We start from the raw sequence: 23,940 nt of genomic DNA, 5'->3' as shown, positions 1-23,940 counted from the left end.
TATACCAGGTGAAGTGTGGCGCAGGAGGGCCCTGCTTTGCCTGCCAGGACAGTGGGTCTTGAAGAGGGCTACAGTGATAATTAAACTGCTTGAAGAGCCCATGCCACAGGAGGGCACGGGGCAAGGCCAGGTGTGTTTTGCTTGCAGGAAAGAAGGCGTGAGAATTATTAGGGACACAAGAACTATTTTCAGATATTTAAAGGCTGGCCTTCTCAATAGAAGGGCTTCCCTAGAGGCTCAGTGGTAAAGAATCCATCTGCAATGCAGGATACTCAGGTTCGATCCCCCAGTGGGGAAGATCTCCTGGAGAAGGAAATGGCAAACCACTCCAACATTCTTGCTGGGGAAATCCCTTGAACAGAGGAGCCTGGTGGGCTACAGTCCATGGGGTCACAAAGAGTCAGATACAATTGAGTGACTGAACGATAACAACCACCAGAACCCAACAGGGAGAAGCTCTTTTTCCATGGAGCTCCAGGGAGCAGAACTGAATTTAAACGGGGGAAATTGGCAAAGTTCTTGCCCTGGCTCCATGACCTTCGAGTGGCTAGAAATGTCTAGCAGACAAATATGCTGCCCCCGAGGCCAGGCACTTCCTACTATAGGAAAAATAATGCAGGGCGTTTGCTCGATCAGTACGCTGGGAGTGGAAACCTTCCATCCCCTATCCCATGTCGGGGCATGGAGGTCAGCCAACCTCTAAGCTCCACCCACCTCTGTGACATCATGGTTTAGTCCCGGGGTTCCAGATAAATGAGAGTTTACTGCACACAAGGGCCAAGGAGACAGGAATCCTATAGCTTGTCATACATTTTCAGGCAAATACCAGCTTCTCTCCTCCTCGGGAAATAGGACCTGACAAGAGGGGGTCAGGGAGGCAGGGAGCTAGTGAACTGGACGCTCACCCCCACCCACCTCTGGCCATGCAACCCTAGGAGGCCATGGGGAGTTCATGCCGCCTCCTGGTGCAGTGGAAGCCACCAAGTACTGGTACTCCAGGAAGGAAGATTCAGTTTGATCTAAAACAGGAGCCACCAGCTAGGGAAGGCCGGGAGGCCACCCGTGCAGGAGCAGAACGGCCTCAGGGTGCAGTTGGGGGCACCTCTTTCAACTCCTGATCCACTGGCAGCCCCAGGCTGGCTCCTCCTCTCTGGAGGGTTCATAACATCTGGGGAGGAGGAGGAGGGAGAGAAAGGAGAAGGGGGACAGGCCTCTTTCCCAGCTGCATCTCATAAGCAGCCTGACTTATCTCCCTGTCTATAAAATGGACCAGAATTCAATAGCACAGAACATCGTTACCCATGTTTCTGCTGCAACCAGCTACTGCCTGCTCTTCTCTGTCAACTATGCGCCTACACCCTCAGAGGAAAAAGAAAAGTCTTCTTCAGACCCATGAAATATGATCCCTTTACAGCCTGCAAAGTGCTTCCTGGCTCAGTCCAATACTTCAAGGCTGAGACCCACAGAAAACAAGCGGCTGGCCTCACATCACCTCTCCTTGGTTTCCTCTGTTGGGTCCAGCTTCATCTCCTCTAACCCTGGATGCTCTGCTCACTTACAGGGACAGAGCCAAGGACATGGGCCAGACTTGGCATAGAATCCAGGCAGGTAAGTGAGGTCTGCAAGTCAAGTTCTTGACCTGATCACTCCCGATCGACAGTCAGGAAGGACCTGGCTCTGGGCAGTACTGTGATTTCTGGCTGACAATACCAGGCTCAACAAGTCCATATTTGGGGCAGCCGAGGCTGACAATGAAGACACATTCAAGATCATTAACCCTTTAACTTCAGGCCTTCAGAAGCAAGGTTTCTAATTCAAGTGCCACCTCTTACAGAAAGTCCTCCCTTACTCTGCTAGTAGCAACTACTCTCCAACCATTGGCCATCTAATCACAGTCATACTTATATTACAATCATTAAAAGTCTTCACTCCATCCTGCCTCACACATGTCTGACTCCCTATGTGACTGCTAGACCTTTGAGGACACAAACTGCACCCTATTCCTCGCCATGCCTCCCCGCGTTGAGGGCACACAGACTTGTTCACTGTGAGCATCAGTAAATGTTGATTGCATTGAGCTGAACTGCCTGTATGAATCCCAGCAAAGATCAAGAAGAAGGCAGCAGGCTCAGGAAATAATTCATCATGGGTTGATCAACGTTTTCTTTTCTCCTCTCCAGTCCCTCCCCCAAACCAGTTGTGGCCGGTTCTCCCTGAGTCTGACCTGCTGAGAAGCCTCCTAAGAAAGAACGTGGCTTCCTCTGTCTCTCTCCTCTGGGCAGGGGGTGGGAGGGCACAGGGGGGCAGGATGTGGGTGTGTTTCAGGAGGATGGAAGAAGGGCTCAGAGACAGAGGGGGTGGATCAACCTTCTAGAGGTTGTTCTGAGGAATTCTGGCAAGGATCAGGGCCTCTGCCCTGTAACAGGAGGTGTGTGCATGCTCAGTCACCTCAGACATGTCCGACTCTTTGCAACCCCATGGACTGTAGCCAACCAGGCTCCTCTGTCCAAGGGATTCTCCAGGCAAGAATCCTGGAGTGGGCTGCTGAGCCCTCCTCCGGGGGGCCTTCCTGAACCAGGGACTGAACCTGCACCTCTTACATCTCCTGCATGGGCAGGTGGGTTCTCCACCACTAGCGCCACTTGGGAAGCCCTTGTAATAGAAGAAGGGAAAGCCAGTTCCTGAGACGCTGGTTCTAGATGGGCTCTCCACGGGCAGGGCTGGAGCGGGCTGAGAGTCTGGGACAGAAGAGATGGGTAGACAGGTGGGGGCACAGTGCCACTCTTGCTGTCCACAGATGCTACCCAAAGGCTCCTGATATCACTGAGGTCTTAGGAAGAGGGACTGAGGAAGCAGGACGTTGCTAAGAGGGCGCCAGACCCACCACAGGGATAGGTGCTACTCCCCGCCCCCGCCGTGAAACGTCATCCCCAGAAGAGGAGGGAACAGGGAAGAGCCATTCACCCCTCTTCAGACGGTAGCCCCAAGTTGGCACAGTGGACACTGCCTATATACGATGCCCTTGGTGCATCCCCCAAGGTCATCAGCTACTCACCCTGAGGTGAGTGAACTTCTGGTCCCCTCTCCTCCACATGCCATTGAAGTTAACTTGCAGCAGATGCTTTCAAATACAGTTTTGTATATCAGCTTCAGTTAGTAGCTAAATCTAACTCAGATGTTTGAAGCCGATTGTTTTGTCTCATCCACAGCAAAACCTCCCAGCTAAGAAAAGCAGCCTGTGAGTGCATATTCATTTTCATGAAAAGACAAGGCTGGCTAATATGGGATCAGAACTATACACATCACCAAGGCCTGGGCTCCTGGCTACCCCAAGGAATAAAAGCCATTCCCCTCCTGGGACATCAGGGCATGAAATCTACCTGTGAGGATGCTCGTATGGCCCCAAGAGACTAGTAGAGCCACCTCCCTCCTGCCGGGACAGCATTTCCTCCACTGGCTCCATCACAAACTTTGTTTCTGCCTGGACACCAGTGCCACGGGCTGGGAGTTCCCAGAAGAGTCTACTGTGAGGGAGTGGGGGTCCCTTCTGGATACCTCCCTGGGGAACTTCCCAGGCAGCATGTACACACACACATACATGCACATATACACAAATACATGCAAACACATACACGCACACACACACATACACACGCCTGTGCACACACACATATACACACATACACATGCACCCAGAAACACACATACACATATACACATGCACACACATGTGAGTACACATACACACTTATGCACACACATGTGAGCACACACAAACACACACACTCTGCTCAGGCCTGTAGGCCTTGAGGTTTCTAGAACAAAGGTAGGACCTAGGGTGCAGGGTCTGGCTGGGCTGGGACCCCCATTAGCACCCTCGCCTTGCAGTCCGCTGGACCTAGGTACCCGCAGCAGGAGGGAGGGGCTCACGGTGCAGGAAAGGGCAACTTGTCTCCCCTCTGCCCAATTTCCACCCCTGAGAAAGGAGCTTCGAACCCCACATCTCCAGCTTAGGCTTGAAGGGCTGTAGACAGGTAAGGATAGCTGGTCCCAGGGCTTTCTTTACACACAAACAGACGTCCCAGACCCACTGGGCTCTCAGCAGCTCTGTGCTTTTGAATGTCCCAAACCACAGGCACGGGGGGAGGAATGGAGCTCAGTGTTGACAACGAGAAGCCAGCGGCCCGAGAGAACAGGCAGGAAAGACCCTGCTGGCCTTTGCAAGAGTCACCTCCAACTTGGACAGGACACCCCTGCTTCAGCACAGAACACATGGGTGCAGTTGCCGTGTGAGCCTGCAGGGGGCACAGTTCACAGGCGTGCGCTGCAATGGAAGCACAGGGTCTGAGCAGCCTCCGACTGGATCCTGCGGACCACTAGGTCTCCAGAGGTGGAAGCAAGAAGGATGAAGAACAAAAGAGAGAAACGGTGCTGAAAACACACTCCCAGGAGCTGGTGTCAGACCGGGGACTAGGACGCGGGAGAGGGAAGACGATGGGGAGAAGGACGTAGGCGACGTGGACACAGGAGTTTGGGTGGAGCCAGCAGGGTGCAGGAGCTGTTCCCACGGCCTCCACCCCAGTTTCCTCTCCATGAGCCCCCAAGGGGCACGCGCATGGCATCCCTGTCTCCACGACCCACCCCCAAGGCCTCCGTCCCTTCTCTCTCTCTCCCCTCTTCTCTCTCCATGGTCACCTCTTCTCTCTCCACCAGAGCAAATTCCTCACCCCCATTGGATAGACAACAGTCCCTCTACTCTTGCCCCCCACCACACACATTACCATTCCCTTCCCTCCAGCCAGTATCTGAGAGATGCTCCAGGCTCCAGGCATATCCAAGCTGCTGGCATCCTGCAGGGTTTGCAAGAGCCCCTGGCTCCCAAATCTGAGCAGCAAGTGGACACTGTGACACGTGGTAGAAACTCTGATTGAAGTGGACACTGGGACCCACAGTGGACACTTAGCTTTGGGACCCATAGCTTTGGGCTCTGCATCCTTGGAAACCACCAGGCCCCAGAGCAGGGCTTTGCAACAAAGGCAACTCTTCCCCTGCAGGTGAGGCCTCTTTGGTGGCTGACATGGGGTGCACCCTGGAGCTGCTGTCACCCACTTAGCTGGCAGCTGGTCACCTGAAGTTTCCAGGGAAAAGATGAGGCTCTCCAGTAGGGAGAATTTTTATTTTCTGGAATCATATTTTTAAAAAATGAGTTGGAGAAAACAGGCGACAGTGTGGGTGGCCACTGGCGAGGCCAAGAGGAAGATCAAAGGCTGCCAGGCATGGAGGAAGCGGCCCGGAGAACAATCCAGGCGGCCGCGCCTCACAAAAGCAGCCAGGGGACGGGAGGCGCTGGGTGAGGGGCCACGGTCACCCGCATCCGTGGCCCGGCTCCCCAACCCCAGTGCCTCAGCTAACAGCCTTCAGCTGGAACAAACACCTGCCGTCAAGAGACGTCCAACTGAGCTCCCAGTTCCCCAGGAGAGCCGTCCTCTCTCTGTGTGGGAGATGGGCCTGCCCAAACTCTGACTCCCAGCCTGCTGTCTTCTTCCAAGAAGGAGCTGGACTCGCTCCCACTGGACCTGGTCCTTCTGGCGGCCGCCCCTCTCGAGGTCCCAGCCCAGGGCAAGTGGCCAGGAACACTCTCTGAGTTTGCCGGCTGATGAATTAGCTCATGAGAATGAGCCACGAGTGACCGAGTGGCAGCGAGTCCTCTATGTCAGGCGTGGGGCTGAGGGTCCCCATCATTTCCAAATGAGTGTGCTGGACCAAATTTCCCCACAGAGCCCTCAGCTCAGCCTCCCAGTTTAGAGCCACCAGGATGTCCTGACTATTCATTGGAAGGACTGAGGCTGAAGCTGAAGCTCTAATACTTTGGCCACCTGATGTAAAGAGCCGACTCATTGGAAAAGACCCTGATGCTGGGAAAGAGTGAAGGCAGGAAGAGAAGGGGACGACAGAGGATGGGATGGTTGGATGGCATCACTGACTCAACGGACATGAGTTTGAGCAATGTCTCACACTCATTGTCCCAGTGTCTCATTATCTCAGTGTCTCTCGCTCTGGAAGATGATGAAGGACAGGGAAGCCCGGCATGCGGCAGTCCACGGGGTCGCAAAGAGTCAGGCATGACTGAGAGACAACAACAGGATGCCGAAGACCAAAGAAGGGTTATGACTTGCCCAGAGAAACAAGCGCCCCTTAGTGGCTGGGCCTAGACAAGACCCCCATCTCCGGAGCCGCAGCTCAGTGCTCCCCCGCTGCAGAGGGTGGCCCAGTAACGCTCCACCTGATAAAGACTTGGAGTTCTAACAGCCCTCAACCATTTGAGACTCATCAGACCTATCGCATTCCAGAAAGTTCTTTCAGAAAGCTTGTCACCTCTGTTCTGTACAAGCTGCGCAAATTCCCAAGGCAATTGGGCAGCACTTTGGGGGCAGCATTAAAAGGGTGGGATTTGGAATCCAGTCTCTCCTCCCTTCCAATCATTCTGGGTAAGCCATAAAAAGTCCACATATCCTCTCAGACCAGGCAGTTTATTCTTTATATGATTTGTCAGGTCTCCCCTCCTCTTGTTCAGCACTGCGGCTTCTGGGGCATGACCTAAGGATCTGCTGCACCCATTTCCTTCTTGAGGCAAATCGGAGGGATGGTAATAAAAGAAGAACTCTACACACCCTTCTCCCCCAAGAGCAGAAAGGGGGAGACCACAGTGCTGATGACCCCAAGATGCAAGTCACGGGACATCTGTCTGTATCATCTGCTGCCCTACAGCCACCACTGCCCTCCCTCACCCAGGAGCTTGTTCTGCACCCATAAGACACAGAGCAGTTGGGGGAGGTAGTCTAGAATAGCCCTCTGCTTGGCCAATAGACCTCCAGGGGCCAAGAAAGTCTGCGGAAATCTTTCGGGTCCTCCCAAGGGTCCCCTCCCCCATCTTACCTGATGAGGTCAATGGGTTGAAACTTATAAAACACCCCGTAGCGCGCCCATTCTTGATACAGCAGCTAAACAAGAAAAACAGGGAACCAGGTTAGAGGTGAAGTGGGCAGCTAGTCACCTTTTTTATCCAGCTTAGCAAGTCAAAATTAGACACTTGCCAAGGCATGGTGGCGCTAGTGGTAAAGAACCCGCCTGCCAATGCAGGAGATGTAAGTGATGCGGGTTCAATCTCTGGGTCGGGAAGATCCCCTGGAGGAGGGCATGGCAACCCACTCCAGTATTCTTGCCTAGAGAATCCCATGGACAGAGGAACCTGGCATGATACAGTCCATGAGGTCACAAAGAGTCGGACATGATAGAAGCAACTTAGCATGCATACAGGGAATTCTGCTCAATACTCTGTAATGACCTAGATGGGAAAAGAATCTAAACAAGAGTGGACATATGTTTATGTATAACTGATTCACTTTGCCATATACCCGAAACTAACACAACATTGCAAATCAACTATACTCAGATCAAAATTGATTTTAAAACAAAGTAATTATTGATAAAGTGAAGTCACTCAGTCGTGTCTGACTCTTTGTGACCCCATGGACTGTAGCCTAGGCTTCTCCATCCATGGCATTTTCCAGGCAAGAATACTGGAGTAGGTTGCCATTTCCTTCTCCAAGGGGTCTTCCCGACCCAGGGACTGAACCCAGGTCTCCCGTGTTGCAGGCAGACGCTTTAACCTCTGAGCCACCAGGGAATGTAAAAAAGGACAGCAAGAGAAAGGCTCTCTGAGGAGGTGACATTTGGGTTGAGACCTAGGAGGTGGGGGTGTGTTTCAACTAGGAGAACATGCCTTCTGTGCCAAGGCCTTGAGGAAAGTGATGTGACATGTCCTCACAGGAAGGCCAGGCTGAGAAGGGGAGAGTCTTGGGAGATAATGCTATTTCACACTTCCTAGTCTTCTGCATCGCATCTTCTCACACGTCACACAGAACTCACGCAGTTCTAGCAAGGAGAAGTGACTCTAACCAGGTATTCTGGAGAGATGGCTGAACATGAGCCCTATAGCAAAGACACCATACTAAAACTGAAATAAGAATTGGCATTCCTACTTGGTAGGTATAGACTTTTTGTCACAATGTCCTCCAACAACTTCAAAACCAGAACCAGAAATTGCATGGGCTCTGATGGTGGATACTGCATCCGTAGTCCCACCTTCTACAGAGCAGGACACCCCAACACAAAGGGGGCGACACGGTGCCCGGTGGGCAGGCGAAGATCTGAATCCATGAAGCCTGATGCTTTGTTCCAGGCAAGCGGCTCCAAACCTGATTATACCATTATTACTATATCTCTTCCTCATTGTCATCCTGGTGCTTCTACTGCCCTGGGTTTTTATTCCCTCTCCCCGGTGCCAATGCTGGGCTCACTAGCACCTGGCTGTCACAGTGACATCACTGGGGGCCCACAGAGAGGCCAGCTTGCGTCAAGAGATACAGGCAATGCCTCCCGGGAGAGCGGTGGGACGTCAGTGCTCCCTCTGAGGCCCTGACCTCCACGGCACATTCCTCTCCAAGTCACGAAGTCCAACCCTTAAACCTGTCTGCAGTGCCCTGAAGGGGAAAACTGAAAATGCTCCAGGAAGCCAGTGTGGCCTGCTTGGCTCAGGTCCAAACTGAGAGCCAGGTTCCCAGGCCTTGCCCCTGGCTGGCTCCCGGACCTGCTGGACGAAATCTCCAAGAGTCCTTTCTCAAGGCTGCATCCATCACTGGCGGATACAGAGGAGACTGAGCCAAGAGAGCTGCCCGTGCCCCATGGAGATGCGCCGGACAGACACAGCAGAGGACATCAGCACGCAGACCCCGCCGGAGCAGGAGGTCCAAGCTTCAAACCTGGGAGGTGATGTGACAGTGATGCCTGAATGCCCACATAGCTCTGCCCGGCAGGTTCACAAGGCCACCGGGCAGGCGACACAGGAGCTAGGTGGTGGGTGCTATAGACTGTTGGCTGTCTTTACAAATGTTTAACCACACAGTTTCAAACCAGGTAGGTCATGCCCTGGTTACAGGGCCCCAGCACAGACCAGCGGTCAGGGTGCAGGGAGGCGGCCAGAGTCTTTGCCCCACAGGGATAAGCATGTGTCAGTCAAGTTCAGGACAATCATGGTAACTTGTAACAAAACCTCCTAATAAGCTCCTAGCTTATTAGATCTTATTAAATCTGCTCTTTCCCTTAGTTACATCAGGTCCTCTTCACCAACTGGTCAAGCCTGCAAATAAAGCCAGAGGGTCTACAGCTCCTCGGTGGACAGAGCCTTATTTTGGAGATGTCATTCCAAGCACAAGGGTCTGATCCCAAAACTTTACTGCAAGAAGAAACAAGCCACAGGGACCACCCCACTGATGGATCAGAGCACCCAGAGGCCAGGTCGATCCCCAAGGGTCACAGCCAAGAGTAGGTCAGTATAAGTGTTTCATGAGACTATAAAGGTCCCAGCTGGTAAAGCCATCTTCAAGGCCAGAGGATGGCAGGATGCATGAGACCCATGACCCTCACCGAGGTCCCAAGCTCCTCAGTTGGACCTGTGGCAGACACAGCGATGCCAGCTGCAGCCAGCTGAGAGGTACTGATGAGACGGGAGGACTAGAATGGGAGAGGATGGAATTCTACCCCCTGGATCCTGCAATGACCTATCTGAGTTTTTGGCAGGTCACTTCTCCATTAATTCAATGGGACTTGTGCAAAATGGGAAAACTAGACCTTAAGAGAAACCGAGAAGATAAGTAGGCTTCCCATCGGAAAGCAAGACGGACTCTCGTCACGAACCTTCTGGTGGGTCACTTTTTCACCATCCACCAGAGAAGACAGTCCTCTGAAAAAGCTGGAAGATCTAGGACCGAGGGCGTAAAAGCTACTAAAGGAAGTCATCTTCTAAGGTTGTACCCTGGATTCTCTGTGAGTGGGCAGGGAAGCCGTGGGATGTGGGCAGAGCTCGAGCCTCCCTCAAAAGACAGAAACAGTCCGTTCTCTGGGATGCTGAGAAAAGCAGGCGAGTCTGGCAGATGTGGACTGAGGTGGCTGCAGACCCCGCAGCCCTGCTTCCTCGAAAGGTGGGAAACCCCTGGTCTCCAGAGGGAGGGACCCTCTCCCGAATCACCCTCCAGGGGGAGCTGAGCCATACAGACTGCAGGCTGCACTAGGCAGAGGGGGGTGGGGTGGGAAAGAGAGCTCTCCACCGAAGAGGCAGATCACTGGAAGAGCCGCAGATTTCAGGGAAGAGAGGAGGCGAGCCCCGGGTACCAGCACATGGCCGGATCACCACTAAAGTCCCCCAGAGGAGTGATCTCCCATCAGTTCTCAACAATTCTGCACCTCCTCTAACACCAAATTCAAAGGTTCTCCCTGGTACCTAACCAAAATCCTTCCCACAGCCCTCCTGAAGAACGCCAGACTATTACAATGTGACAAACACAGACAAACCTGCTACACATATTCAGAGGTTTCAGCTCTTTCTTTCAAGATACCTCTGAGGCTCCGGGAGCGAAGCCAGCCCTGCAGCGAGAAGTCCCCCTGCCACACACAAGAAGTCACGTCCACCTGGCTGCAAAACCGGCTGGGATTTGAACGCCAGGGTCAGTCCTAACAGAACAATCATTTAATGCAGAGGTCCCCAGCATTCCAGACTTATGCCTGAGGATCTGAGGTGGAGCTGACTTAATAGTAATACTTTGACCACCTGATAGAAAGAGCCGACTCATTGGAAAAGACCCTGGTGCTGGGAAAGATTGAAGGCAAAAGGAGAAGAGGACAGCAGAGGATGAGATGGTTAGAGAGCATCATCAACTCAATGAACATGAACTGGAGCCAACTCCAGGAGATAGTGGAGGAGCGGGAAGCCTGCCGTTCTACAGTCCATGGAGTGGCAAAGAGTCAGATGCAACTTAGCAACTGAGCAACAACAAGGTGCACAAAAAATGTGAAGCGCTTAATCCTGGAGCCATATCCTCGCCTGATCCGTGGAAAAATTGTCTTCCATGAAAACCGGTCCCTGGTGCCAAAAAAGGTCAGGGATCACTGAATTAATGGACATGGGAACCAGTCTCCTGGTCTTGCTGAGTATCAATTTCCCAATCCAAATGGACAGAAAAAAAAGTTTTCAGTCTCATTCATGATCCTCTTAGCTCCCGTCACAGCAACTTTTATTTCCCTAACCATGACTCAGACAGAGGAAAAGAAGGAGGCCAGGACTGGCTGGCAAACCTGAGGAAAAGTCACAAGAAATGGGGTCCTTGGGGCCTCTCTGGTGTCTCAGTGGTAAATAATCCACCTGCCAATGCAGGGGACACTGATCCAGGAAGATCCCACATGTCACGGAGCAACTGAGCCCGCGAGCTGCAACTGCTGCTGCTGCTGCTGCTAAGTCGCTTCAGTCGTGTCCGACTCTGTGCAGCCCCATAGACGGCAGCCCACCAGGCTCCCCCGTCCCTGGGATTCTCCAGGCAAGAACACTGGAGTGGGTTGCCATTTCCTTCTCCAGCGAGCTGCAACTGCTGAAGCCCAAACGCTCTAGAGCTCCACGAGAGAAGTCGCAGCAATGAGAAGCCCACACACCACACCAGAGAGCAGCTCCCGCCCACTGCAGCTAGAGAAAAGCCCGCACAGCAACGGAGACCCAGCACAGACAGATAAATAAATTATTTTGAAAAGAAAAAAAAAAAGAAAAGAAAAGAAATGGGCTCTTTGCCTTCCAGAGACACTTGTCCATCCTCACTGAGCATCGCTTGACATCAGGTTCAGGAATTATCCACTGAGATGCAGCTCTGCCCTGGAGGTCTGTCCCTGCCTGCCAGGTTCCATCCACTTCCCCGGCTGGGATGTGCACTGCCCTAAGTAAAACAATTCCTGGGGGACAACTTTCCGTTATGGGGTTTTACTGTTAACAATAATATTATATCATTCCAGACAAAGGCACATAGATTTTGGATAGCCTATATGTCGCTTCTCTCTACCTCTGTGAGGATAACAGGGGACTGGCTGATTTCTTCCAGGAGTTCTGTGTGTTCCTGGTCTCTGGAATGTTCCTATAAAATACCCTACCTTGACGGGCTTGGGGTCACCACCCACCCAGCAAGAGGTCTCTCAGGTGGGCCGTGGGTTGGTGATCACCCTTTAAAGGGGAGGAACATGAGATGAAAAAATAGGAGGGCAGAAAATGGCCAAGACCAGTGAGGTGAGATGTGGGGAGAAAGGCTTCTCTTTGCCTTTAAATCTGATCCAGGACTTTTCAGGAAATTAAACCCCGAGACTATGAGCATCAGATAGAAAACAGATGAGGTTAAAACATCGAAAAACTACAGCAGATTCCCTGGGCAGGCAGAAAGAGGGACATGTGTAAGCAATCACAGCCGTATTTCTGGAAAAGACCTTTTTATGTTTTTAATACTTAACACTTCATAACAGGGACTAATAGGCAGGATAAAAAGAAGGCTGCTCCAAAGCAACTTGGGGGATGAATGGTTTTCCAGACAACAGAGCAGGGGCAGGGAGGGTCTATTCCTCATCATGCCCACCCTCGCCCACCCTCCTCTACTCACCAGAGTCACTTAAGCCTGAGAACCCGGTTGGAGAATGGCATGAGGGGGCAGTCAGATGGACAGCTCCGCTGAACAGGCTGGGGGATGCTTAGAGCATCATCCCTGGAGAAGAGAGTGGTACCCAGACTCCCAGGATACCAGCACACAGAAGAAACGGGATCTACATGGACAGCTGGGGACAGAGCTGTCCAGGCAGGAGTTGCGCCTGACATAGGAGAGATTCTCCAATGGGACCCTTTTCCCTCCCCTAAATATAACCTTTCATTCCCAGCTGCCTGGAATACACAGTCAGTTTCTCATCTATAATTTGGGGGTCACTGTACCCCCACCTGTCTACCTAGAGAAGAAGAATAATAACTTAAAGATGACCCTCCCCAAACAAGACACAATGGCACGGATACTGCTATATGCTTAGCAGGAACATGGGATTGGAGGTCACAGGGGTTTTAGCCCCGTCTCGGTTGATTGTGGCAGTGTTATCATGGACAAGGTGTACGATCATCCTGTGCCTCCGTTTCCCCATCTATAAATTAAGGCAGCAATCCCCAACCTTTCTGGCACCAAGGACTTGTCTCATGGAAGACAGTTTTTCCACGGACCAGGGGTGGGGAGTGGGGCGGTGGTTTCGGGATGATTTAAGCACGTGACAGTCATTGTGCACTGTATTTCTATTGGTGGCTCACACAGTAAAGAATCAGCCTCCAACGCAGGAGATGCAGGTTCACTCCCTGGGTTGGGAAGGTCCCCTAGAAAAGGGAATGGCTACCCACTCCAGTTATTCTTGCCTGGAGAAGCCCACAGACAGAGGAGCCCGGTGAGCGACAGTCCACAGGGTTGCAAAGGGTCAGAGATGACTGAGTGACTAACACTTTCACTTTTGTTTCTATTATTATTACATCAGCTCCACCTCGGATCACCAGGAATTAGATCCCAGAGGTTGAAGACTCCCTGAATTAAGGGTTCTGGATGCTCAGTGTTTCTCTGCTAAAGCTCTCTTGTCATCAGGGGTGGGCATGCTGCCTTTGCGTGCCACTGTTGGGGATATTTTAGGATGTGGCATCGCTGGTCCACCGAGCAAGGAATGCCAGCCCCACCCCGATACACAGTCATGTCAGTGACCAAAAATGGCCCCCGAATTTCCAAACGCCTGGGGACAGGGGCTGTGGAAAAATGGCTGATACAGGAAAGCAGTAAGTAGAACACCCAGGATGTGTCTACGCAGCCCCACACCCGTGTGCGGTCCCCAAGCCCAGAGCCCTGGGCACAGCATCGAGTCGGCTCACCTTTCTGTCATTCATATCATCCCCTGGACTGTCATATTCACCCTGTGGGAGGAGAAAACAGAGACAACGATCAAAAACAGAGAGACGGTTCCCTTTTAAATTTTCTAACACCATCCCTTTCTTTCATTCCCATTTAAGAAAGGTCAAGGGCATGACCTGAAAGGAAACATTGGTCCACTTCCAAGGTCACCAGCACCTGCTGTGTGTCCTATGAGCTTACAGGGGGTGGCTCCCCTCACAAGCCTCAGAGCCTCCCGTGCCTGCTCACGGCAAACGGAGCAGCAGAGCCCACCCTGGAAACAGACTAGCATGTCCAGGAAACCTGCCTTGTGCCCCTTCAATACCCGGCAGAACCTCGTCTCACGTATGCCCACAGCAAGGATGTCAGCCAGGAGAAAAGGTCACCTGGGAAATCTCATCAGGCACTTAGGGTACCCGCCCCGGGGGTCTCATTTGGTACCACCATGCGGCAGATGCTAAAGTGACTGGCAGGGTGGACAGGGCAGCCAGGGGGCACTGAGTTCAAGGGCCAATTAAGGTCCTCATGAGTCATCTTGAACAATATCACTGTATCTTGTTATGGGATGTTCATAACACTGTTTCCAGCCAACGAAAGCCTTAATTCGCTTCTCTATTTTCTTAACCACAAAACAGTAGAAGAAATTTGAGAGACCTCCTTCAAAAATGTCCAGATAGAGATGCGCTACATACACACGATGGAATGTTACTCAGCCATTAAAACGAATGAAATAATGCCATTTGCAACAACATGGAAGGGCTTAGAGACTGTCATCCTGAGTGAAGCAAGTCAGACAGAGAATGGAAAATATCATATGGCATCCCTTATATATGGAATCTAAAAAGAAATGATATGAATGAACTCGCTTACAAAACAGAAAGAGACTCACAGACTTAGAGAATGAACTTATGGTTGCCAGAGGGAAGGGACAGTTAGGCACTTTCGAAGGTCATGTACACGTTGCTATATTTAAAATGGATAACCAACAAGCACCTACTGTATAGCACATGGAACTCTGCTCTGTTATGTGCCAGCCTGGATGGGAGGGGAGTTTGGGGGAGAATGGGTCCATGTATATGTATGGCTGAGTCCCTTCACTGTTTACCTGAAACTACCACAACATTGTTAATTGGCTATACCCCAATATAAAATGCTTTCAGTATTAAAAAAATAAAAATTTAAATTAAAAAAAAGTCAAGATAGAAAAAAAAAGACCTGACACTGATACTTAATATATGTTCCCATAGAAGGATGAGGAGTTTTACACCTAAATAAAACTATCACAGAAAAAATATTGCATATAAAATATATATATAGTACCATATAACACTATCATATAACTATCACATATAATATTACATACATAATATCACGCATCACTATCATTTGAGGGCCTAACGGTCCAGGCTGTGTATCATCACAATCTGGGACCTGCCTCCCCGAATCCACCTTCCCCATCTCTCTTGTAACCAGCTTCTCACACTTTCCCCAAAATCAAGGCAGGGAGTGCAGAGGAGGCTTAGACAAAAACATCCAGTTTTTCTGAGACAGTTTGAGACAACTGGCAAATATCAAGCTGGGGATCACTGTCCTTCACACGTGGTCGGGAACCAGCCAAGGCGGTTCAATGCCACGGTTCCCTCCTGCCTGTATATTCACTGCTGAGTTGCCATCAGGGCTCCACCTTTTGAGTGGTGGAGGTGGTACTCACATCATGCAATGGGTAGGCAGCCTCATAGATATTGTTTGCTATCAGAGAGTTAATACCTGCAGAAGAAGAAAGATGAAGATGGTCACTGTAGGGCAGGACTTCTCACCTTGACCTTGGTCTTCTGATAAATATGAATGTCCCCAACCCCACCTCTCAGTTGAGAACCAGCCCCAGCTTCCAGATTCTCCCAGGCAAGAAGTTTCTTCCACACTTTACTTCTTAGTATTAGAATAATCTTTTCATTTCCCAAATGTAAGATTATGATTAAATATCAGGCATTGTGCTGTGATTCAGTCCCTAAGTTGTGTCCGACTCTTTGTGACCCCATGGACTGCAGCACACCAAGCTTCCCTGTCCTTCACTATCTCCCAGAGCTTGCTCAAGTTCATGTCCATTACATCCAACCATCTCATCCTGTCTCCCCTTTCTCCTTTTGCCTTCAATCTTTCCCAGCATCAGGGTCTTTTCCAATGAGTCAGCTCTTTCCATCAGGTGGCCAAAGTATCGTAGCTTTGGCATCAGTCCTTCCAATGAATATTCAGGGTTGACTTCCTTTAGGACTGACTCTTTGATCTCCCTGCAGCGCAAGGGACTCTCAAGAGTCTTATCAAGTAGGCTCTCTCAAATGTCATGTTCGTCCTGTCCTCACACACTGGGATCCCTGCAGCCCCCAAACCACCTCCACCACCTCCTCCTTCTCCTGCTCGGCAGCCACAGCAGCACAGGAGAATATCTGTGTTCAGGGTCGGCATAGGAATGACCATGTGGATGGATCACGGTCATTATAACCAACAAAAGTATGCATCAGTGCGTCCCGCCACGTTTTGCCTGAACCCATTTCTGGCTCCCTCACTGTTCCTTCACAGGACAGCACCAATTACTGCCCGTGACTGACCTGTCTGTACTATTAGATCTCACAGTGTGATCTGAGGAATTCCATCTGTCCCATGACCCTTTCAGGGGGGATCCATAAGGTGAGAACTATTATTTTTAAATATTTATTTATTTGGCTGAGCTGAGCCTCAGTCGCTGCACGCAGACTCTCTTGTTGAGGCACAAGAGCTCAGTAGTTGCTGTGGCATGCAAGCTTAGGAGCCCCTCAGCACATGGGATCTTAGTTCCCTGATCCAGGATTGGACAGGAGTCCCCTGCATTGTAAGGCGGAGTCTTAACCACTGGACCACCAGGGAAGTCCCATGACTTCCATGAATGATTTTCATAATAGCACTAAGATGTTATTTGCTTTTCCACTCCTAGTCTCTCAAGAGTCTACAGCGGAGTTTTATGATCTGTGACGACGTCAACCCTGACTGCTCACAGAACGGGGCTTGTGTATCCTTATGTTTTAAACTCTTCTCGGTTTTAGCTTCTAATACAACAGATACTGATCAATACAATCCACTTAGATGAAAATGCTCTGGGTGCTCTCGATAATCTTTTAAAGTGCAAAGTGAAGTTGCTCAGTCGTGTCCGAATCTTTGCAACCCCATGGACTGTAACCCACCAGGCTCCTTTGCCCATGGGATTTTCCAGGCAAGAATATTGGAGTGGGTTGCCATTTCCTTCTCCAGGGGACCGTCCCAACCCAGGGATTGAACCCGGATCTCCTGCATTGCAGACAGACGCTTTACCGTCTGAGCCACCAGGGAAGACTTTTCTAGTGCAAAGAAGGCCACAAAGCTGGGAAACCACACAGGGGATCCATTTCTTTAAAATCCTGACTGTATTCTACAGCAGGCGTAGAATACAGGGCGTACAGCAGACCCTACTAAACAGCTGTTACCTGAAGGAGTGCTCCCGTCTCTATAACCCCAAGATGCCTTTCTACCATCCCCTCTCCTTCATTCATGCTGTGATTCAGAGACTATGAAGAGCCTGTAAGCTCTGTGACTCGGGACAGGCTGCCCCGGGTGGCTGGCTCCCAGATGGGAGGGATTATATCTCGACAGCTCGAGGACTCTGCCATGTGGGATGTACACCTGGTGTGGGGTAGTGGGGTGGGGAGGAGCTCGGGGGGAGGCTCTCTGGTACTTGCTGGTCTCCCTGGTCTCAAACACGCTTTCTGTCCTGAACCATTCTTTCCAGAGAGGCTGTAGACAGCAGGGTGATGAGGGGGAAATCAGTTCTGGAGGGAACTATGTATGATGTCCAAATGCAAAGTCATCTGCATTTGCACCACTCTGGAGAGAGGACAAGGTTGGGTGGCGAAGTTCCACAACAGAGACTCATTAAAATTCATGGTTTTCCACCTCCTGTGCCCACTCGGAGCCCCACCACATGCTCGGAGCCTCAGAGGCTCTCAAACAATCTTCCTCCCTCCACCAGCCTCCTCTTCCTCCAACCATGCCGCTCAGATTCCAGAGTCTAGCCAAGGCCCACATAGGAGCAGAGGCTGCAGGGGCACCCAGCAGAAGTGGCCACTCTTTCAGTGTGTTGAGAGCTGAGATCTCAGTGCTGAAGCATCACCCAAGGACCAGTCCTTTCCTAATTTTACATTTCCTCCTTGGCATACACAGAAAACATCAGAAATACCAGTGGGGGGTGGTGGGCCACTGGAGGGTCGGTAAAGAGATTGTGGGTGGGGGAGGGGTGTCCAGGGTCTGAATGAGCTACAGATCTGTCTTCCTCTCGAGACTACAATTTCCCCTGGAGCATCATTAATCAGTTCAAGAGCCGTAACCACAGGCATAGGAAGCCACCCTACAGTCATCAAGGGGAGGGCTCCCAAGTCGGGAGGGGGCAGGGGGTAGTTCAAAGGGACAGAGGAGCTGTCAGCATGGATAGAGGCTGAAGTATCACAGGCCTGCAGGGCTCCAGCCAGACTGCAAACCGACTCACTGGCCACTCCATCCTTGCAGTCACGCCCACACTTTGGTTGCCATGGCAGCAGCATATACCCTGCAGACAATACCAGAAGAGCGTGGAAGCTTTCAGCAGGTGTGGAACTCTCCTGCTAATTCAAGGCTGTGCTCAGCGCAATAGCCAGAGTCTGAGAGCACTGGGCTGAAGACCTGAACTCTTGGGTCCTGTGGCCCGAGCCTCAGAAAAGACCTCGAATCGTCAGAGGTCTAAAACCACGCACCCTGCCTCCCGAGGGAAATAAAGCTGCTTGGCACTGAGTGCCAGGCTCACTTGTAGAACGCCGTTCACTGCTTCTTTGTTGTTTAGTCGCTAAGCCGTGTCCAACTCTTTGCAGCCCCGTGGACTGTAGCCCGCCAGGTTCCTCCGTCCCTGGGATTTCCCAGGGAAGATACTGGAGTGGGTTGTCATCCTCCTTCTTTGGTAGCCCCTAAAAGTCTGCAGGTACCTGAGCCCAGGGAGCGTGCCCCTCTCACTGGAGTCTCCTGCAGCTCCCACCTCACTCTGGGGAACACAGAAGGGGTCACGGTTGTTACCCGGAAAAGGAAGCAGTCCTGTGGCGGGAGTGATCTCAGGATCTTTTCTCATTTATCACAGGCGTCCACCTTCCCACTACTCCAGCGTTCTTTAGCAACCTGTCCCAGGCAGCTCCAAGGTAAAGAATCTGCCTGCCAAGCAGGAGACTTGGGTACCATCCCTGGGTCAGGAAGATCCCCAGAAGAATGAAATGGCAACCCACTCCAGTATTCTTACCTGGAGAATCCCATGGACAGAGGAGCTTGGCGGGCTGCAGTCCACGGGGTCACAAAGAGTTGGACACAACTAAGCAACTAAATAGCAGCAGCAGCAGCGGCTGATGAAGGAATCTTACACGCTGGTTAACTAGTCTGCTTCCTAAGAGAGGAAGCGCAGACCAAGTATTTGTTGCCTTGGAGCCAAGACGATTCAGGTCATCAAACCAGAGCTCCACAACGCTGTAACAGACGATGTCTCTGCCTCGCTGCTGTGGGTCTCCCCTTTCTCAGGTGATAACATATGGGCCCTCCCATCAGTGGCTGCTGGGAGGAGGGAGGGGATGGCACACGAAAGGAGGAGGAGTGGGGAGGGGAAGAGGCATGCTGAAAAGTAACCATGGATCCACAGTTGCACCCAAAAATGAGCACCACTTTGGCCTCTCAACCACAGACTTCAGACACCAAAAATCTACTCCCAAACAAGCATGGAAATCAGTTTGAAAGAAGAAAATAATCAAACATTTTCTTTAAAAAAAAAAAAAAAGAGAGAGAGAGAGAGAGTCTCTGCTTTGAAAATTGAAATTCTGAATTTTTCCCTTTCTTTTCAGATAATTGGTTCCATCATACACCACCCATCTGGCCAGAAACAGCAAAGCTTTCTTCTTCAGGATAGTATCCAAAGGTTTTCCTCCCTGCTCAAGACCCAGGGGGAGAGAGACTGCCTTTTCTGCCCTCTTACTCCCAGAAGTGGGGGGGGCCCAGGCAGAAGGATGGATGTTTTCCATTCCCTCTCTCCCCAAAGAGAAGTGGTACCTCAGCTCACACAAAGCATGGCCCACCAAGGACCTCTTTACTGATCCCCAAAGTCCCTTCAAGTCACCAGCCTCTTCACACCTGTTGCTTAGAACCATACTCCCCCGGGAAAAGGCTCATGTTTTCTCTCTGCCCAGGACTGGCCCTGGCTCTGCTGACCCAGCCAAGCCCAGCAACACCACCTCTCTGCATGCACAGGGGCAGGGCCAAGGACCAGAGTAGGGTGGACTCAGACCCTGGGGCTGATACCCAAAAACTCCCTCATAATATAAAACCTGAGCTCTCCCATTTAGCTTCCAAGACATCTCTGGTTTCTTGGGCAGGAAGCACAGTCTATGGTCTGCCTCCCAAAGTGAGAATCTCATGAAATCTACCAGTGCCACCGGGTGACAGGGTATCCTCCGTCCCCCAGCCCTGTCCTCTCCAGGCCAAGCATCGGGGCAGGTACTCAGAGGGACGGCGCTTAATTCCTGAAAACTCATTTGGTTTTGATTCCTTGCCCCCCCAGAACCAGGCCTGCTCCCCCGGCGTTCTGCTTTCATCCCTGTACTCTAGCCGGACATAAATCTAAACCAGAGCCCCCCAGACGGTGCATTTAACAGAGACTATATTTACCCATCACCAAATTGTCTTGACGTGTGCTTAATTACTTAAATGCCTTTAATCCCAAGCCCTTTTCTTCTAACAAAATATAAACCATCTCAGCTGGATGAATGATAAACCAGATGTTTACAGCACACAACACAGCCTGGCTTCAGTCAAAATAATTGAGACATCGTCTCCCGAGCAGGGAGGGGAGATGCCCAAAGCATACATTTGTTTAAATGCTCTGACACCAATATGTCCATGAATACATAGCTCCATCAAGCTGCTATTTTCTGTCTGTGAAAAGGCAACAGTTTCCATGAAGGAACAGAAAAGGTGTTGGTCAAGGAGATGTGGTCTGCTTTCCACGGTAATGTGCACTTGAAAGGCATTCCAGGATGGGGTGAACTTGCACGGCCTTGACCCTGACGGCGGATCTTATGTTATGTGGATTAGGTGGCACCGTGTCAGGCTGAGCTAAGTTTGTGATAGCTCAGAGCCAACAACAACAACATCACAGTCAGCCGCCATCCTGAGGACCCCAGACTCACAAGCACACCCAGGCTCTGGATGTGGTGGGTGCATCAGCCCCCATCCCTCACTTCCCAAGTGACAAAGACACAAAGAGTGAGTTTTCTTGGGGAGGTTACAGGAGCTGTTGTTCAGTCGCAAAGTCATATCTGAGTCTTTGTGACCCCCTGGACTGAAGCACAGCAGGCAAAGTGTTAGACCATCACCAAATGCCCATCCCTTTTTCAAGGTCAGCTCCTCTCTCTTCTGCTAATTTTTACCCTCTGCCCCTCCTTTCACTGAATAAAACAAGAAAAACAAAGAAGAGAGAAAATCCAAGAGATGGTACTGCTGGCCAGGACCCTGAAAGGGACTGAATACTGAATGCCCATATAGCAACTGTGAGAAAAAAATCACAAGAAAGATTAAGCCATTCACAGAGAAGACTGGGCTTCATTTGAAGCTAGGGTCTTCATTCACAGAAGCTAGAGTCAGATCCCCAGAAGGCGAGCACATGGGCCACTCTCCCCACTCCTGGACACAGGCAGGGTAGGAAGCCTGTGGTAGCTCATGGTGCACTCGTCCTGTCTACCTGTAGAGTCCCTAAGAGGCACCTGGGGAGCAGGTTAAAAACACAGTTTGTGCACCTGGAGGAAAGTCGGTCCCTCTCCGGACCTGACTGGCTCCCACAGAAAGAAGACCATGTTGCTGCTTCCAGTCAAAACCTAGGGAATATCAGCGCTTGAAAGAAACTTCAACAACATGGAGGGGTCCTTCCTTGGGTTCAAAGGGGGAGAAACAGGCAAAGTGAGGAAACATGACTTGACCACATGTTGGTCCCATAGCTGGAACTGGTGCTTCCCCAGCCTCTCCCACCTCTGTCTCCTTTAGAAAGGTACCCTCTCCCCTTCTCCACTGGTTTCTCCTGGGTCCGGCAGGTCAGAAGGAGGTAGGAGCCTCCTCTCCATACAGTCACCTGCTCCCGTCCTTAGCCCAGTTCTGTCCGTCTCATCACCGGGAACCCCTCTCCTGTCTCATGGACGCAGAGATGGTAACAGCTCCCCTTTGCTGATTCTAGGTCACACACTGCCCTGGCATCCCCAACCCCTACCTGCACCTCTGTAAATGGTCTCTCTGTTGATACTCTTGTCTTGAACGATGCTCATTTGAGTGAGTCCTCTGTTCCTGGTGGGACCCTAACCTGATTCTCTGCAGTGGCTGGCTCCTTTTATGCCTTCTGTATTACTTGCTTTCCCTGCAGGCATCTCTCTTGTCAGACAGTCACATGGCTTATTCACTCCTCTCAAATGTAAGATCCGCAAGGGCAGGGATCTATCTCTGACCTATGCCCTACTCTAGTCCCCAGGTCTCAAACATGAATGACACACAGCATATGAATAAATATTTGCTGAATGAATGGACATCCCAGTGGGAAAACCTAAGCTTCCACTTTCACTGGAAAATCTTACCCAATAACTGCATCCATTTATTAACTGACTAATTACAAGATAAGTGAAGAAAAGCCAAGAGACTTGGGGTTCAACTGGGCTCCAGATCTCTCACTTTGGATTGGATGTTCATCTCTCTGTTGTGAAAGTAGTTAATATCCATTGAACCTATTCTGCATGGGAGTTCAAAGGATCAAATGAGATAAAGAGTGTGAAAGTGCTTTACAAAGCATACAAGGACACACGTGCAAGGAATCCTTACCTTGGTTATAGGGAGAAACCTATAGGTCTGTCTTATGTGCAGAGACCTCTTATCTTGTTATCTCAGCTCTCACAACAGAGAACCCAGGAGAAAACATTATCTAGCCTCTCATGCAGCCCATCCCTCAAGGTCCTGACCCTAATCACCGCAGAATCTTCCAGACCCTCCTTCAATGCCTTTTCCCTCTCTCTCTATTGCCAGTCCTAATGAGCTGGTTTTTCTGTATCCCAAATAGCAAGGCAAACTTTGAAAAAGCAAAACTCAAGGAGGGAAGTTACCTGAGTCCAGAATTCAAAAAAAATCAGACAATGGGCAAAACAACTCCAATAACACTTTTATAATCCTCCAAGAAACATGAATAAATTTATGTTCTCAAGGACTATCCTGAATGGTACATATATTTACATATGCCTTTATGAAGACTCTGTGTTTGTATCATCTGTATTAGGAAGCAGGGAATTATATGAGAGACTTTAGAACAATTTCTATATAAAAAGATGTTGCTGAGGACCTTAAGTGCTACCTCACCAAATGTATTCCCTCTCACTTAGGTTCAAGGTCAAATTTGCAACCCAACTGCAGAAACTAGAGAGCCGTATGGTTTGAATATGTGTATTCTATTTTTTCCTCCTAGTTTCAACATTCTATTTTAATTTGTGCTTTTCCTGGTTCTTATTTTTTAATTTATTATTTATATTATGCTGTTTTATTGTTTTTCTTGTAAGCTATCTCTGAAATTTTGTGGAACAAGACAGGAATATAAATAAATCAATACATACACCCTGCATATAGTATAATGCTCTGCAAAAGTAGCCATTCAGAAAAACATACTTTCTACAAAGAAGATGACAATATCAGATGAATGGAAGTATGTCTGAATTATTATTATCTTTAGTCTTATTTTTCCATCTTCTATGAATATTTCTGATCTTTATCATCTTTTCCATCTCCTAATCGCTACTGTAATTGAGGACCATGGTGAAGGGAATAAAGCTTTGTAAACTGGTCACAAAGGTAATGGTAAATGCCACATAAAGGGTAAATCTGAGGCTGAAAAATCAATGAAAATACCTTGGAAAACAATTCCACGCACGACCCCATTCTTCCTTTTTCTTCTACTTTTATGAGGCAAACCTCCTCTGGAGGAAATCTAAGCCAGTTCTAGCCCATTTGCGTTTCTCTATAAAACCAG

At 50.3% G+C, this 23,940-nt stretch overlaps 1 protein-coding gene across 1 annotated transcript in view; it reads right to left on the bottom strand.

The window, feature by feature from the left end:
• ANO2 (anoctamin 2) overlaps nt 1–23,940 on the bottom strand; it is a 334,097-nt gene that overhangs the window by 217,496 nt on the left and 92,661 nt on the right. Inside the window, exons 7-9 of the mRNA XM_068970582.1 lie at nt 15,538–15,593; nt 13,808–13,849; nt 6,937–7,001 (exon numbers count right to left, since the gene is read on the bottom strand). Of these exons, the coding sequence (XP_068826683.1) occupies nt 6,937–7,001; nt 13,808–13,849; nt 15,538–15,593 (163 nt within the window). The remainder of the gene's footprint in view (nt 1–6,936; nt 7,002–13,807; nt 13,850–15,537; nt 15,594–23,940) is intronic.

Source organism: Capricornis sumatraensis, chromosome 4 (genome assembly GCF_032405125.1).
Source record: "Capricornis sumatraensis isolate serow.1 chromosome 4, serow.2, whole genome shotgun sequence".
Classification (NCBI taxonomy): domain Eukaryota; kingdom Metazoa; phylum Chordata; class Mammalia; order Artiodactyla; family Bovidae; genus Capricornis; species Capricornis sumatraensis.
This window is presented reverse-complemented; position numbering and strand designations above follow the sequence as displayed.